Raw genomic sequence first — 16,644 nt, forward strand, 5'->3', positions numbered from 1 at the left:
TGAATGGAAGGATTTAGGAACAAATGAGGCCCAAAAGCATCAGGGATTTGAGCTGCAGGCAGCCAAGGTCAGGTGTGGGTCCCCCACACCCCCAGTGCCACACCGGGATCACTGCTCTCATTTCACGTCTCTGCCCCTTATTTTCACTGTTTCACACGTGCACAGGGGCTGTGTCTGTGCACAGTGATGGGGGAGCAGAACAACTCCCCTCGGATCAACTGGGTGTGTAATTCTGTCAAATTAGGAGCGCTCCCGCCTCTCCCCTCCCTCCCAAAGGTGGCATTCACTCCAGATTAAATCCACACAAGAAAAGCCGCTGATTTTACCTGCTTCCACTTTGATGGCTCCTTCCTGTTCAGGAAACGAAGCAGAACTTCCACATCCATTTCATCAGGTTAAACACAACTCCTGGAACACAGAACTGAATGATCCTGGAAGTTGGCTCTGCACTGACTGTGGCAGAGTCCAGCACAATCCTGGTCTCACACTTGGTTCCCAGCGTTTTCTAAAGCCAAGGAAGCCCAGAACCATTCCTGCCTTTTGAGCAATCCATTTGAAGGACTCTCCTGCCAGAAGAGCTCCCACAATTCCTGCTGACTGACCAGACTTTTCAGGAAAAAGACTCTTTGATTTTGGCACAATCACTCCCAGGAATGTGAAGTTTGAGGAATGAAGGCTCTGGGAACTGAGAGCTCCCGAGGAGAGGACTGGGAAGATAAAACAAGGGGAATTTTTGAACAAAAATGACGTTTGCCTTTAAAAAAAGCTGCTTTTTCTTTAATGAGCTGGGAGCAGTTCTCGCTACCCTACTTCCAGTATCCACTGAGGACAAATCCTCGGGCTAAATGAAATCCCCACTTCCAAAGGCCTGGAAAGGTGCAGCTCCTCATTCAGAGAGGCTGAAGTTGGCCTGGGAGCTCTGCCTGCAGGGGAGGCCCGGCCCTGGGAGGAGGACAGGAGTCCACACCAGAAAATGTGAAAAATGTGAGGGAGAATGAAAATTTTCCGTTTTACAGAGCTGGGTGGGAGCTGCCTCCCTCCCCTCCCTGGCAGCCACAGCTTCAACTCACGCTGCAAATCCCTTGGGCAGCTGCTAAGGAAAAATTCCAGCGGGGAAAGCAAAGTCAGAGCAAGCAGCTCCTGAGCAGGGCAGGCCTTGGGCATCAGCTGGCAGCACTGAACTGCCCTCCCTGTCCTGCCAATAAAAAAAACCCTTACAAACATCTTACCAAGATTTAATGTACATTTATTCTTAACACGTGGAACATATAGTATAAAGATTTCATACTGAATAAATGATATTCATTAAGCCAAAAAAGGAAAAAAGGGAGGAATTTACATCAAGTTTTTAGCTACATCGTCTGAAATACAAATATGCAGAATTCATCACTGAAAAATCTCAATTGTGTTTCTTCATCAGGAACTTCAACTGAACCTAGAACTTTTTCACACCTCGATTAGAAAGAAAACAAAAACAGGAAAAAATAAACTATAAGTTGATTGGCTGCTGAGACAGCAATGACTTTATACACAGAGACCTGTACAGCATCCTCCAGGGAGGGATGTCTGGCAAGAGATTAAATAATTGTGTCTCGCTTTTGCAGGTCATCAACTCGTTAACTCGTCAACTATAAAGGGGTGGGAGGGGACAAAACTGCAGGAGTCTCAGGGTATGTGCAATGTACAACGTCATATATATATACACACGTGGCAGCGCTGGGCTGCAGCTAAAGGTTAAAACCAGTTCTAAGAGGTGATCTCAGGGTTATTCATACAATCAAGGAGGAAGAGAGAAAGAGGTCAGGGTGTTGTAGGTTCACACATTATACTTTGGGGGAAAAGCCTTTTTTTCTCCTCAACATTAACTAAAAACATTTTTAAAAACTACAGCTTGCTGCTGATCCAGCGTCTTTTTCTTTTTTTTTTCTTTTTTTTTTTTTATCCATGTGAGACGTTATTACAGTATGTTTACAGTTTAAGGTGTACAGTACATGGAGTTCTACACGCTACTGCACAGGCCTCCCTTGGACAAGGTCTGTTCACAACTGGTAACTTCTTGGTTCCTGCAAGATTGTGAATGTACAACGATAAACCACACAGAGTTCAGCAGTCACTTTTTGTCCTTCAGAGTTTACCATTAAAAACAGTTATGAAAGTGGTGCCTGTCAACGGGATAACACGGCAAGTCGTCTTTCCCCAAACTCACTGTAAACGACAGTAACTTTGGTTAAAATAAAAAAAGTCTTCTATGTAGACAGAACTTTGTCTCCTTTAATAAGGGATTCAGGACAAATTTGAAGGGCAGGGAAGGGGGAGAGGGGCCGGGGACATCTTTCCCCGAGGGAGAAGCAGGACAGCGCAGGGCAGACAGTGGATTCTGAGGTGGTTTTGCATAAATAAAGGGCAACAGTCAGTTTCTAAGTTCTCCACTCACGCACACGCACACGGGGGCTCGGATCCCACAGCTGTCATGACTGGCCAATTAAAAACAGTACATCACAAATAACTTGTGAAACCAAAGAGTTCATCAAAGGCGACACGGAGATGTCCAAGAGCCGCGACTCGTACAAGGTGAACTCCGAGTGGTTCTCGTCCACCTTGGCCAGGGCCAGCAGCGCGCGGGCGGCGCGGCGCATCATGTCCACGCTGGTGGCCTCGAAGGGCGGGCTCTGCATGTGCATCAGCCCCGCCTGGCTCTGCTGGAACTGCGTGGCGGCCAGGCTGTCCTCCAGGAAGCCCAGCAGGTTGCCAATGCTGCCCTTCTGCACAGCAATGGCTCTGGCAGCCAGGCTGTCCCCCTGGGCCAGGTTGGCCAGCAGCACCACGGCCATCTCCCGGCACACCGGGTTCTTTCTGTCACTGAGGAACCGCACCATGGTGCTGTACAGCTTCTCCAGGCGGCTGAACGGCGGCGTGGCCAGGATCAAATCCACGTTGTTGTCCTGGATGCTGAGTTTGCTGAGTGTTTCCAAAACCAGTCTCTGAGGGGAGAGGACAGCGTTGGGTCCCAGTGTCGGAAAGGGATCCTGGGCCTCTGCTGAGGGACACACTGCCCAGTGGAGGAGTCCATCCAGGATAGGCAAACAGATGCTTTCCGGGTAAGGGGAGAGGTCCAGCTGCCCAGAAATGTTGGCCAACGTGACCAGTGTGTTTTCACGCAGCATCTCCAAACAGTCCCACCACCACTCCACCTTGTTGCAGCTCACCCCTTGGTCCTGCTCCTCCTCTTTCTCGTAGGTCAGGGGGGCCTGTTTGCGTTCTGGATGCTTGTGGTGTAGGAGGATCAGTTTCCCTAGAATCAGCAGCAGCCCAGGGTGTTTGGACATTTCAAAGTCATTGCCTGGCACAAACGATAAACTCCTGATGATGTTGGAGACGCAGATGCAGCGCTTGGCCAGAGAGTCCTGCCAGTCCAGGAGGGTGCAGAGCGGCGTCTCGTCCTTACTGTGGGGTTCATCCTCCAGGATTTTAATATTTCTGTGGCTCTGAGCTGGGCTGATGACAAAGGGAAACTTGCTGCTCTCCTTCGCCGTTTCCGAAGCTTTGACCTCTTCCTCCTCCCCTGCCAGGGAGCCCGGGCGTGCCGAGAGCATGTCATCCATGGTGGCAGTTATCCTCTTCTCCGAGGAGCCGTCGGCCGCCGGAGCCTCCCCTTCCCTGGGGCTCGGGGTGCTCTCAGCTGCTGAACGTTTCCTCAGGGCAGAGGAGCAGGAAGCTCGTTTGTGAGGCAAGGGCAGCTCGGTCTTGCTCTCGAAGTGTGTCTGGATGTGCTCGGTGGTGTCCCCGCCGCCGATGCGCCAGTGCAGCAGCCCGCTGTCGAACTCCTGCACCCGCCCCAGCTTGTCCGAGTAATCCACCACAAAGGGGTCGTTCTTCTGCACCACCTTCACTGGAAGCTTGTCAAATTTACTCACTAGCTTCTCCTCGCTGCTCTCTAGAGGTACTTTGTCCTTGCTCGAAAACGCAGCCTCCTCCTCTTCCTCATCCTCCTCTTCCTCCTCACAGTTCAGGCTCCGCGGCTCATCGTCCTCCTCCCCTTCTTCAGGGGAGGAAGCTGAAGATTTGCAGAACCTTTCGGGATCTAATAGTGTTCTTTGCCCTGGGTCTCCTACCTCGTATTCCTTCAAGATTCCAAAGATCTCGATCAGGCAGCGCCGGAAATATTCCACCAGGAGTTCCAGCAAGCCTGGCAGCTACAGGGGAGAAGAAAAACAGGAGGGGAGGAAGGAACAGCCATCAGAAACCAACTCAGGCCAAGGCACGCAGGGCAGAGAGTTTAAGCAGTGCTGGCAATTAATAGAGCTTCTCATGCTGGCAATAAATGGTACAGGAGAGGTTTTTGTCCTCTGGGAGAAGGGACAAAAGCAGACACTGGCTGTCAGTATCCAAACTGCCCCCTGCACACAGCCTGTGCCCTCGGCTGTATCCCCCTCCCAGTTAACTCCAGGGAGGGCCTTTGCACACACACAGATCACTCAGGCCAAGGAGTGACCACTCGCAGCTGCCCTCACCCCACGCTCCAGGTACAGAGGCTGCAGGAGCTGCTCGTTGCCACCTTGCTGACAGAAACCCCTGCAGCATCAGCACTTCAAAGACCTGGCCCAGAGAGCATCTGCACCCACCTGGCTGAGGTTGAAGGTCATTATGCTGTTGTCATCATAGAGCAGGATGTTTATGGTATCTAAGGCCCACGTACTTTCAGCCAGCAGCCCCGACTTCAGAGACATCATCACTCTCCAGGCTTCAGGAGTTCCTGTAACATAAACACATGATACTTCCAGCTCCTGGAGTTTCAAAACAAAAAGGAGACACTTGATACTGCTTTTTTGGACCTGTGAAGAGCAGAGCCTGGTTAAGATGATGTACAGGCTGCATCTACCACCAACCTGCCTACAGGCAATTCCAGACTAAGGGCTCAGAACACAATTAACCTGCAAAAATGCCTTTTTTTTTGTTTTTTTTGAAAGCCAGCAGAGCCCCTGTGCTTGGCAGGGCTGTCCCAAAGGGCCAAGGCAGCAGCAATCCCTCAGAAGGCTCCAGGAGGAAGGCAGGAGTTTCCCCTTACCGATATCTTTCGCCGTCAGCCGCCTCCTCTGCTTCAGCACAGGTTGCGTGGCCTCCACGGAGCCCGGGGGGAAGGTGATGTCCCGCCGGATCATGGGGGGCTGCACAGCTGCTGGTGTGATGTGCGAGGCAGGCACGGGCGGCCCCGCCTTCTGCATCTTCATCCCCGAGTGCAGGAACGGGGATTTACTGGGAGAAGTGCGGTTCTCCAGAGGTCTGGGCAGAGGTGCTGGGCTGGATACCTGAGGAATGTGATTCTGCATGCTGGGGGGGGTCTGGTAGTTGGACTGGGGGGGCCTGGTCATGGGGGGCACGGGGGCGGAGGGGCCGTAGGGAGGTTGCCGGTTGCCGTGGGAAGGCCATGGTCCCTCGTGGTTGACCCTCTGCTCTGAATGCAGGATTTCATCCGTTCGAGTGACCCCGTGGTAGGCCGGGCCCTGGGGCGCCGCGCCCGAGCTCTGCCGGTTGGGGTAACTGCCGTAGCCCAGCTCGTTCCTGCCCTGCCACAGCGCCCCTTGCTGGGGCCCCTCGGGGGCCGGCTGGATGGGGCCCCCCATCATCTGCGGGGGGATGTTCTGCTGGGCGCCGGAGCCGGGGGCGGCCGAGACCCTGTCCCTGCCGAACTGGAAGGGGAACTGGCTCTGTCCGGCGCGGCGCTCGGCGGGGTACGTGCTGCCGTACTGGTTGTACAGGTCCTGCTGCGGCGACGGCTGTGCCGGCGGCTGCTGGCTGGGCTGCTGTGGCTGTGCTGGGGGCAGCTGCTGCTGCCCCTGCCCCTGCCCAGAGCTGTAGGGAACGTTGTAGAGCTCGCCCTCGTGCCGCTTGGCGGGGAGGCCGTAGCTGCCGTCCATCGGCCGCTTGTAGTTCTGCGGGGAGAGAAGGGCAAGGGCGAGGTCAGCTGAGAGGGAATCGGGGGTTGTTTCGCCTGCAAGGGTTTTAGAGCACTGGAGGGGGCTGCACAAGGAATCCCCATCCCTGTGTGGCGGAATCTCCATCCCTGGAGTGCTCCAAGGAACACCTGAGCTCGGCGCTTTGCCCTGGGTGATGAGGTGGTGACCGGTCACACGTGGGATTCATTGATCCCAGAGGTCTTTTCCAACCTCAGTGATTGCATGGAACAAACCAGCCAAAACCTCCGGGCACAGTCCCCAGAGCCAGAGGATCTGCCCCACGGCACGGCCTGGGAGAGGCTCTGTCTCCCTGCTGGCCGTATCCAATGTGAAAGTTGGACCAGTTGTTCCATTTCACAAGCCAAGGCCAATTCCTTGTGGCTGCCTGGGGAGCTTCCCTGTGGATCCCACAAGGATGCCTCGAGGGCAGGAGTCTGCCCACAAAAAGGACTTTCCTGCAGAAAAGGCTCAGCTCTACTCTGCATTCACCACAAACCAGACCAGACACTGGCACTTGCTTCCTTCCACATCCAGGAATTTTATCAGACCCTGTTTCTCTCACATTTCCCAGGTTTCTGCTGAAGTATCAGACAAAATGCATTAAAAACTGTTGTACTTCCTGCATCTTCCTTTCCTGTGGATTTCAAAACACGCTGCTGAAAGGAGCAAGAAGGCTTTTCACCCCTGGTTCTTTTAAGTGCAAAGGGAGAAAACAGCCAATTGCCGAGACCAAATTAAAATCCAGGATCTCTCTTGCCTGCAAGGCCTGAGCTGTAGCTGCTGTGGAGGCTATTCAGACACTCCACGGTCACAACTGGCTTCAGATGGAGCTCTAGGGCTTCAAAGATGACAAGTTCCAGAGTAACTCGAACTCTTGGCTCTGAGCCCCGTGGCTCTGGTTGCAGAGCCAAACTGCAGAGCAGTTGGAATTATTCTTAGCACAGCTCAGTGAGTGCCCTCTCTATACTCTCCTAAACCATAGGACTTAAAATTATCAGGAAAACATTATGGGTCCTGGCACGGATACAAAGAGCAAGTCGTATGTGAGGATTACAGAGAGGGATCCAGGTTCATTCAAACTGTCCTGAAACAAACCTGATGGGTTGGACAGGGCTTGGAGCACCCCGGGAAAGGTGTCCCTGCCCATGGCAGGGGGTGGCACTGGGTGGGCTTTAAGGTCCCTTCACCCAAACTATTGTGTGATTCTTTGATGAGGTACCTAAATCTTCACATTCATAAACCAAACGCACAGCCCAGAGAGTTTTCATCTTCCTCTCTTCACAAACAGCACAGGTAAAACTCTCAGCTGGGCCAGTCAGGACCTCTGGGCTCACCCACCTGCTGCTGCTGCTGATACATGGTGGTTTGCTGGCTGGGGAAGGGGCTGCCCGAGGACGTGCCTTGAGTGGAGAATTGATTGCCATAGGAATCATGTCTGGAGAGGAAAGAGACGTGTCAGTGTCACCGCGGCAGGCTGGGAGCCCTGTGGGGGCCGGCAGCCCCTGGCACAGACCTTTGCTGCTGCTGCTGCTGCTGCTGGGGGTAGCGGCTGGGCGAGTACATGCCCGCCTCGGGCGTGGAGGGCAGGATGCTGGGCTGGGCCGTGCCGCTCCCCAGGCTGCCCTCGGGGCCCAGCCCGGGCTCCGTCCTGTGGGGAAACAGAGGGAAAAAACCCCCAGGGGCACTCAGCATCTCTCAGTGCACAGGGGACAGCAGCGACCCCAGGGCAGGGCAGGGCAGCACGCACCTGACGCGGTCGTAGGGCGCTCCGTAGGAGTAGTGCTGCCGCTGCCCCATGGCCATGCCGCCCATGCCGGGGCCGGCGGCGCGGTTGTAAGGGTCACCCATGCCACTGTTGGGGCCCTGCCCTGAGGACATGAAGGGATCGCTTCCCGGAGCTGCAACAGAAAGAGAACCGCTCAACACACCCGCCTCTGCCTCAGGAAAAAGCGTCTGAGGCTCTGGGGAGGAAGGGTGAGCAGGGGATGTCCTGCAGCGTGTTCCGAACAGGGACGAGGGCTCCGGGAGGAGAGGATGCCTCACCTTTCCTCATACTGCTGTAAGGATCTTTATTTGGCTCGTAAGACATGCGACCCATCATGTCAGAGGTATTCATGCTGGGCTGGTACCCTGGATTTGGAGTCATGGAGTTCCGTTTCGGGAACGCAGGATCGCTGCCATCTGCAAAGGCATCCTGAAGGCCCACGGAGTTACTCCTGTTCCGAAAAAACCCCACAAAGACCACGTCACAGAGGTCCACGATGGTACTCAGGATTCTCCTCCTCATGCTCCCTCTCAGGTGTTGCCATCCCCTCCAAGGGCCACAGAGTCAAGAGGAACTGCCCTTCCACAGTGCTGTCCTCAGACACAACCCCAAAATCTAGGAATATTCACACACAGTGTTGCTGTCAGCCATGAAGAAGCAGCAAAGCGATGGAGTCCCACCAGAACAGGCCCCAACATCTGCAGCAATGACCCGGGGGCCCCCACCTCCAGCAGTGCTTCCATACCTGATGCCTGGCAAAGGGGGCATCTGACTGTGTGGCGTCGACGCTGGAGTTGGTGGCTTCAAGTCTCCTCCTTCTGCCATGGAGCTGCTGGTGGACTGAGGTGTCTGGGGGCCCTGCATGGAGCCTGAACCCGCTGCAAGAGAAGGAATGTGGGGTGAGCAGCTTTGCACCCTCTGGATGCAACCCTGAACCTCCCAGAACATCAGCCTCAAGAAGAGAGAGTTCTTTGAGGAAGAGACAGATGAATTATGGCCAAAAAAGCAAGAGGAGCTCAACAGTTCAAGGACAGGCTGGGCCAGGCTCCCCAGAATAACCTAAAGCTGAGAGGTTGTGTCTCTGCTCATCTTAACCCCATTCCCTTTTCCACACCATGGCCCTGTGTGGTGTGGAAGGTTATCCTATCAGAGGCTGATGCTGGAGTGCACCACGTGGCAGGGACATGGGGCTTCCTGCCAAGTGACAACCACTGATGTGCCTGTCACCTTCACATCCCCCCAGCCAGGAGGGTGGGCTCTGAACCCTGTCCTGGGAGTCTCAGGATCTCCCCAGGGATGGAAACTTCAGCTGAAGCCACCAAGAGACTCTGAAGGAGGCTCCTCTGTCTGCTCTGCCTTTCCAGAGCAGTGAATTCACCAGTGAAGCACCACTCCCAAGGATTCCTGGAACAGGGAATGCCGGAGATGCCGGATCTTTCACTGGAGGACAGAACTCGTCCAGCAGGTTCCCTGCAAGTCCCAGCCTCCTTTCTGCTCCAGTGAGCTTTGACCAAAGCCCCGTGTGTAATCCAGCTGTGCTGGAGCTCCAGCAGCTCTCCCCTGGCCCGGGATCGCTGTGACAGCATCAGCTCAGGTTCAGCCGCTCCTCGCAGCTGGCAAGAGCTGAACTCTTAATTAATGTTTCCATTAGTTCCCGTCCCCAGCACCCGATATCCCTCAGCTTCAGCCCTGCTGGTTGATGAGTCATTTCAGCTATTCATTAAAATCCTCCGAGGTCACGTCCAGGGCATGTTTGTTTACACCCCACCTTCCTGGCACCCTGTCCTCGGCTCTGCCACTGGGGAGCTGCGGGAGGAGGAAGGGCAGCGGCAGCTCCCGGGGATTTCATTCACAGCCCCTCCCCGGCAGCCCAGCCCCGCTGCTTCCCCCAGGAATTCACTCTGGTGCTGCTGGCAGGGCAGCAAGAGGCTGAGACATTCCCCGAGACATTCCCTGTGCCGCTGCCATTTGCTGTTTGTCCCCACCTCCCGCTGTCCCTCCCACTCAAAAATTCACAAGAGCTGGAGCAGGGCCAGCTCCACGCTCTGGGAATTCAAACCCAAGGTTCTTCCCCGGGGACTCTGCCAGAGGGAACCTTCAGGGCTTCCAGGAAACTCCTCCCAGTGCCCATGAGGGAATTCCCGGTTCCCTCCAGCCAGGATCTCTGGGAACACCTCTGGGTACTGAGGGGTGTGATGGACACTGCAGGGAAGAGCTCTGGCACCAGGAGTTCCACCCCTGCAGCCTCAGGAAGGGGTTAATGGAGAATGGCACAGTGCAATCCTCATCCTTCCCAACGTTCTGCAGGAGTTAATTTGGCAAAAGGGGCTGAAATGAAGAGCAAGCCAATGCCAACAGGTTGTGAGATCTGCAGGGAGAGCAAACCACATCTGTGGGACAGCAGAGCCCTTCAGCCAAAAGATTAAATGGCTTCAAAATGTCCTCCTGCTGTCCACAGGTTTCCAAACAGGGAATTTATTCTGATCCAGGCGATTCCCTGGGGGCCTGCAGGACACAGCCCTGGAGAGCAGCATCCACAGGACTCCACATCCCCCTGGGGCTCTTCAGCCTGGAGCTGGGCTGACAGAGCAACTTCTGTCCTGCCCTACACCCCCAGGGCCTGAGGGGAAGAAAGGGAAAGTGAAAGAGGAGCAGGGACACACTGAGTGATTCAGCACAAAGGATCAGAGCCACCAGCCAGGCTTCAGTGCTGCCTCTGCACATTCCCAGCTGTGGGAGTCTGGAGCACGGCGAGCTGAGGGAAGGGCTGGAATTGGAAATGCAGCAGAGTCCTCTCACAGCAGAACCCAAACCTGCAGAGTTTGGGGTGAGAGCCCTGCAAATTCCTCCTGCTGATGTGCTGAAGCAGGAGCTCAGCCCAGAAGGCAGAGCCAGGCCCTGCACAAACACCACGTGAGCTCAAACAAAACAAAAACTGATGCAGCACCTAATCCACTCTGACACACACCTAGAGCTACAACAAGCCTAAAGTGGCTTCCTAAGAGTCTCATCTCTCTCCAAATAAACTCCAAATGCTCTCAACATCTTTGCTGCACTGCCTCAGGGGGGCAAGAAAGAGGTTTTGGAAAGAAAGTGGGGTTGGATTTGTGGTCTAGCTGGAGCAGGACTCAGACACCACTTTGGACAGAGGTTTAATCTAATGGCACCAAAGTTACTTTATCTTGCAGAACACACCAAGGCTGAAGCTCCACTGGGGCAGGTTTCCTGACCAGTGACAGGACATGATTTAGCTCTTTACAAAACTCCACCAGCAGCTGAAAGGAGAGAGAAATGTGGTGCCCAACAGAGCACTGGGACAAGCCCACTGTCACTGAAGGGTTCAGCAGGGCTGGGACACAACTGCACTGCAGGCAAAAGAGGTTCATTATTCCACTCCTCAGGAGCCAGACAAAGATGGTGCCAGGGTTCCAAAAAGGCTTTTTTTTTTTTTTTTTTTTTTTTTTTTGCAAACATTATAGGAACTTCAAAGCAGACCAACTTTTTATTTCACCTACATGAGCAGGCTCCTGACCAGAAAAAGCATCTGAAGTTTTTTAGTTATTAGACAAACTGGAAAACTCAAGCTTCAAGAAGAGTTGGCAAATTCAGCAGCAATTCAAGCAATGAACTCAATGCAAATGAGAGAGAAAGGAGCAGACTTTCCAAAGACTAGAGAGTACAACGTGCATGGCTGCCCTGCATGTCTTTTCTTTTTTTGTTTAACAAATCTGAATTGAATGCTTAAATATTCTAAAACAGGAGCATCCCATCAAATCTGAAACAACAGTGAAGGTTCATTTTAAAGGGCCTGATTCCTAAAGCACCCAGGTTGTTGTGGGCCTCCCCTGCTCTGTGCACAGAGCCTCAAAGTCCTCCCTGGCTCCTGAGAGCAGGAACTCCTGAGGAAGTGAGTGCAGAGCCACATCCAGCCTTTCCTCCCCCCAGGTATCACTGGCACAGTCCAAACCAGCACAGCTTTTGCAGTGGGCTCCCAAACACCAGCAGTAACAAGGGCTGCTGCTGGAATCACCTTGCAGGGAAACTCCAGAGCTCTCTCTGCACCAGATTCTCACCAGGCAGAGATGCAGCAGCAAGCAGAGAGATGTGTGTGTGTGTGTGTATTTTTATGTTTTCTTTTTTCTCAAGCTTAGTGCAGAGCTTGGACACCCAAAACTGAACTAAGCCAAGAGGCTCAGCTCCCTCCAGTCTCATCCACTCCACATCACCAAAGCGTTTTTATTCCACACAACCAGAGCACAGGTGGGGCTGCTGTGGCAGTTTGGACCCACAGCACAGTGCCAGAGACCCTCCTACCCCCTGCACACCTCCCACCAGGCCCTGGCCTCACCTGGAGATGGAGGCTGGATCTTGGTCTGGGACTTCTTGGAATCAGCAGCAGCGAAGATGTCGGGAGGAGGGTCCTCTCCCCGCTCGATCTTGCACTCGAAGGCGTACAGACACTGGATGTACTGCTTCTTCAGCGAGCTGGCCGCGCTGCTCGACGTGCCCACGTTCAGGTTGGTGGCCAGCTCACGCCACTTCTTGTTCTTGTTGACCTGCACGACCAAACAGGGGGCTCTGAGCTCCAAACCCCAGCTGTGCCTCCTCCAGAATGAGAAATCCCTCCCCAGCTCACGCAAACGGGGCAGTGAGGGCTGAGCAGAGCAGCCCCAAAACTACTCAACTCCCTTCTTCACCTCCAGGAAACTTTTCAGATTTACAGGGACAGATTGCAAATCAAATCAGTCACGAGGTCAGCTGACAGCCAGATGCAAAGACAAAGACAGTGTCACCAATCTCTGCACTGGACAAAGCAGGGAAAAAAGGCTTGAATTGGATCTGGCCACAGACTGTTCTCACCCAGACAAAGGGAGAGCAGACATCTGGCTCACTTAAAGGGCGCTGGCTTTTATTTACAGAAATAAAACGAGAGAGAAAATGTGGCTAAATGGAAATTCGTGGCTCACACGTGGCCACAAAGCTGATTTTTGTGCAGTGGGCAGCTCTGTCCCCTGGCTGTGGTCACTGACCTGAGTCAATCCCCCGATCTCCTTGACAGAGATGTAGAGCCTGTACAGGTCCAGGGGCTTCCTGCCCACGGCAGGCAGGTTGGTCATGCCCATGGCCTTCTCCTCAGTGAAGGCCAGGTAACGATCCACCCACAGCTTCCTCTCGGGCTCCCCGCCCAGCTCGTACAGCTTGGTGATCTTCTCGTTGGTTGTGGTAGAGGAGCTGGACTTCTAGGAGAAGGAAAGAGAGATCAGGACTGAGCAGCACAGCAGCAGCTCCTCCATGTCCCAGGAGACATCCTGGCCCTGCTTCCCCCTGTCTCCTGATCCTGTCCCTGAGCATGCTCCTGGTCTTTCACCAGGGGCAGAGATGGCTTTGGCATTCCAAATCCTTACTTAAAAATGAACTTCCAAACTAGAGGTGTTCCTCAAACCTGCTGATGTTCCAGGTGAGCCCTAGACCCAAAACGAGTGTGTTCATGGCACATGAGATGACCCTCCCACAGCACAGACCAGGACAGAGCAGCCCTGATCTGTGGCCGAGAGCATTCAACTCCTCTTTTGCCATAAATAAGAGAGGCAGATGCCAGAACACAGGAGCAGAAGCGAGAGTTCTCCTGGATCTTCTCGCTGCTGGCACAGGGATCAAACCTGCTGAGCATTTGTTTTCCTTCAGGTAGCAAAGCAGGAGACCAGGGGCTCAGAAACTGCTTTTTTGGTGGTTCTTTTGAAACTGGTAGCAGCAATGCAAAGAAAAACAGTCCCTGAAGAACTTGTTTGCCTCCCTCTTCTGGCTTTAATACAGGATTAGTAAGAGGTTTGTTTGTGAAACAACTGCAACACTTTAGTTACCACGTCCCAGCTGAGAGCTGCCTTGCTCCAGGCCCACTCCACCAACAAACTCGGGTTTGTTTACGCTGCTTTTGGCAGTTTCACTGTGGCAGGTAATAATTCCTAATACTGAATTTGTTTTCCAGGTGAAATCCCTGACTCCCACAGGACTGGGAAATGCTCCCCTCCATTTCTCACCCTGTTCACTCTAAGTGAACATACAACACACGTCTTTATTTCCCTGGATGCTGAAGAGGATGGGAGTCAATAAAAACAAAACCCAGAACATTTTACCTTTGACTTGGATTCTGCTTTGGGCGTCCCATCCGCCTTGTTGTTCATTTTAGTTGCAGGTGTTAATTTGACATCCCCGAGTCCCATCATTTCAGGGCTTGCTGCCATCCCTGGGAAGTCAAAGGAATCTTTGAGGCTGATTTTCCCTCTGGCGCAATGAAACCAGCACAATGAACTCCTACAGCTCTGCCTTACCTGCGGAGTTGTTGGCCATGTTCCCCCCCATGGGGTAGGGTGGGCCCTGGGGGTTGATCATGCCAGCCATGCTGTTAATTCCCTGCCCATAAGGAGGTCCAGTGCCCATCATTCCCCCCTGATTCATGTTGGGATAACCAGGGGGCCTAGAGGAGGCAAGGAAGAAACAAACACTTACTCCACACCATGTATTATTAAGCACTGAGGAATCAGCTTTGCTAAAAGAAACCTAAAAAGGACAAGGAGAAGTGACTTGCCCCAAACCGTTTTTTCCAAGAGAAGAACAAAGATCAGGTGTTTGTGTAAAGCTCAGCACCCAGAGCCCAAGTCACATTCTCAAGAGAAAAGGGGATGCAAACCCTTTGGAAAGTGGGACTTGAGCTCTGAACACTTTCACCCTTCCTCTCGTTCTCCTACATCCACAAACTGAGCCTCATTCCACTTGTTAAATTGCCTTTAACCTGCAGTCTCTGCAGCCCTGGGCAGTGAAGTGAGAATACAGGATTTAGAATCGTGGAATGTCCTGGGTTTTCCATTCACTGCCAACCTCCCACACAACTGTGGCTCAAACTTCTTCCTCAAAGGGACAGGCTTGGGTGCCTTTACTGGGGTTTGGGAACGTGACCCTGGGCAGCCACAGGTAAAACAGGAGGTTGCAGGAGCAGCCCTCAGGTGAGGATAAAGAGCAGTGTCCAGTCAGACAACAAACATATCCAGCAGTTCTGGGGGAACCCAATTTAACACCATGCTCATGGCTCCCACGGAATTCTGGTAGGCCACACACACCTACTCTGAAATGGGCAATAAAGGAAAAAACAACCACAGAAAACAGTGCAAAGATCCGAGCTGAATTCCAGCTCCTTTCCCACAGCTGCTCATCAAGGCCCTAAAAGGAAGAAGTTCCTCACACTGGACAATGTTTTGGATCACACACACAGCTGGGTGGCTGCTGGATTTAGGGGCTGCAGCACAGGGCCAGAGTCTCCAAGTCACCCAGGGAGAGAGAAGACCAGAAAGTGAAATGCAAAAATATCTGAGTTAAATAATTTCACCTATGAACATTAAAAATTCCCTAAGCATGCCATAAATTATGTACAGACTGCTGTAATAGTTTGGGCTGGACAGACTCTAAAGATCATCCCCTGTTCTACCCCTGCCATGGGCAGGGACACTTCCACTGTCCCAGGCTGCTCCAAGCCCTGTCCAGCCTGGCCTGGGACACCTCCAGGGATGGGGCAGCCACAGCTGCTCTGGGCATTCCAACACACAGCTCCTGCAGGCTTTCCTCTTCTCTTTTTAAACACTTCACTCGAGAAACAAACCTCCACAAAGGACCAAACCTCCATGAAAGACAGACCTCCAGGAAAGACCAAACCTCCCCAGAAGCCCTCTGAGTGTTCCCCCAGGTGTGTGTGACTCCAGAGCCCTGTGGCACTGGGCTGTGTGGCATCGGGCCGTGTGGCACTAAGCCGTGTGGCACCAAGCCCCATGACAGTGTGGTGGCACTGAGCCATGTGGCAGTGTGGCACTAGGCTGTGTAGCACCGGGCTGTGTGGCACTGAGCCCTGTGGCAGTGTGGTGGCACTGGGCTGTGTGGCACTGAGCTGTGTGGCAGTATGGTGACACCAAGCCCCGTGGCACCGTGCCCTGTGTCAGTGAGGTGGCCCCGGCCCTGTGTCACTGAGGTGGCACTGGGCAGTGTGGTAGCGTGGCACTGAGCTGTGTGGCACCAGCCCCCTGTCACTGAGGTGGCACAGAGCCCCATGTCGGTGTGGTGGCACTGTTCCCCGTGTCACCGAGGTGGCCCCAGCCCCGTGTCAGTGAGGTGGCCCCGGCCCCGTGTCACTGAGATGGCCCCGGCCCCGTGTCACCGAGGTGGCCCCAGCCCCGTGTCAGTGAGGTGGCACTGGCCCCGTGTCACTGAGCTGTGTGACCCCGGCCCCGTGTCACCGAGTCCCCGGCCGTCCCCGTACCTGTTCTGGATGGAGTTGGCAGCGGCGTGCATCGCGGCGGCCGCCGCCTCCTGCGCCTTGCGGTTCATGCCCGCGGGCGGGGGGCACATCCCGCTGCCCACCTGCGGGGGCATGTTGGCCATGTTGGGGCCGTAGGGCCGGCTGCCCATGGCGCCGTGGCCCATCCTGCCCGGGGGCAGCCCGCTGTACGGGGGCACCCCGCTCTGCCCGTGCATCTGGCCGCCCGCCCCCAGAGGGGTCATGCTGCCCCCCATGCCCGGGCTGGGGTAGCTGGCGTTGGACATGGCGTTGTAGTTTGGCTGCCTGGGGTAACCTCCTGGGGAGAGACACACACACACGGCATCAGTCAGCCCCTTCCGTTTATGAATCACCACGCCAAAAAAAAAATATATATATATATATAATCTTCTATCGGCAAATATTTAAAGATCGCTAACGGAGATGAGGGGGAGTGTTCACACCTCAACACAAAGTCAAAGTACTTGGATATAAGCCACGTAAAATGTGTTTTGACACAGCCAAGTAACAACATCGATTCAGAAGCTGCCTGAAACTCTCCCAAACCTCAACTCAGCACAAGAGAGCTAAATGGCCCAGGACAGGATGGAAAATCCCACATCAAC

General features: G+C 53.9%; 1 protein-coding gene across 3 annotated transcripts in view; it reads right to left on the minus strand.

The window, feature by feature from the left end:
* Positions 1-1,225: 1,225 nt before the first annotated feature.
* The window catches only part of ARID1A (AT-rich interaction domain 1A), a 52,740-nt gene continuing 37,321 nt past the window's right edge, over positions 1,226-16,644 (minus strand). For 2 of the 3 annotated variants that reach the window (XM_066335431.1, XM_066335434.1), the window contains 13 exons: positions 16,022-16,337; positions 14,049-14,194; positions 13,854-13,963; positions 12,750-12,959; positions 12,068-12,275; positions 8,465-8,597; positions 7,998-8,170; positions 7,702-7,852; positions 7,468-7,602; positions 7,293-7,389; positions 5,066-5,930; positions 4,623-4,753; positions 1,226-4,193 (listed from right to left, as the gene is read on the minus strand). In XM_066335431.1, the coding sequence (XP_066191528.1) occupies positions 2,469-4,193; positions 4,623-4,753; positions 5,066-5,930; positions 7,293-7,389; positions 7,468-7,602; positions 7,702-7,852; positions 7,998-8,170; positions 8,465-8,597; positions 12,068-12,275; positions 12,750-12,959; positions 13,854-13,963; positions 14,049-14,194; positions 16,022-16,337 (4,400 nt within the window). In that variant the 3' untranslated portion in view covers positions 1,226-2,468. The remainder of the gene's footprint in view (positions 4,194-4,622; positions 4,754-5,065; positions 5,931-7,292; positions 7,390-7,467; positions 7,603-7,701; positions 7,853-7,997; positions 8,171-8,464; positions 8,598-12,067; positions 12,276-12,749; positions 12,960-13,853; positions 13,964-14,048; positions 14,195-16,021; positions 16,338-16,644) is intronic. The other variant, XM_066335432.1, reaches the window with a different exon arrangement.

Source organism: Sylvia atricapilla, chromosome 24 (genome assembly GCF_009819655.1).
Source record: "Sylvia atricapilla isolate bSylAtr1 chromosome 24, bSylAtr1.pri, whole genome shotgun sequence".
NCBI lineage: Eukaryota > Metazoa > Chordata > Aves > Passeriformes > Sylviidae > Sylvia > Sylvia atricapilla.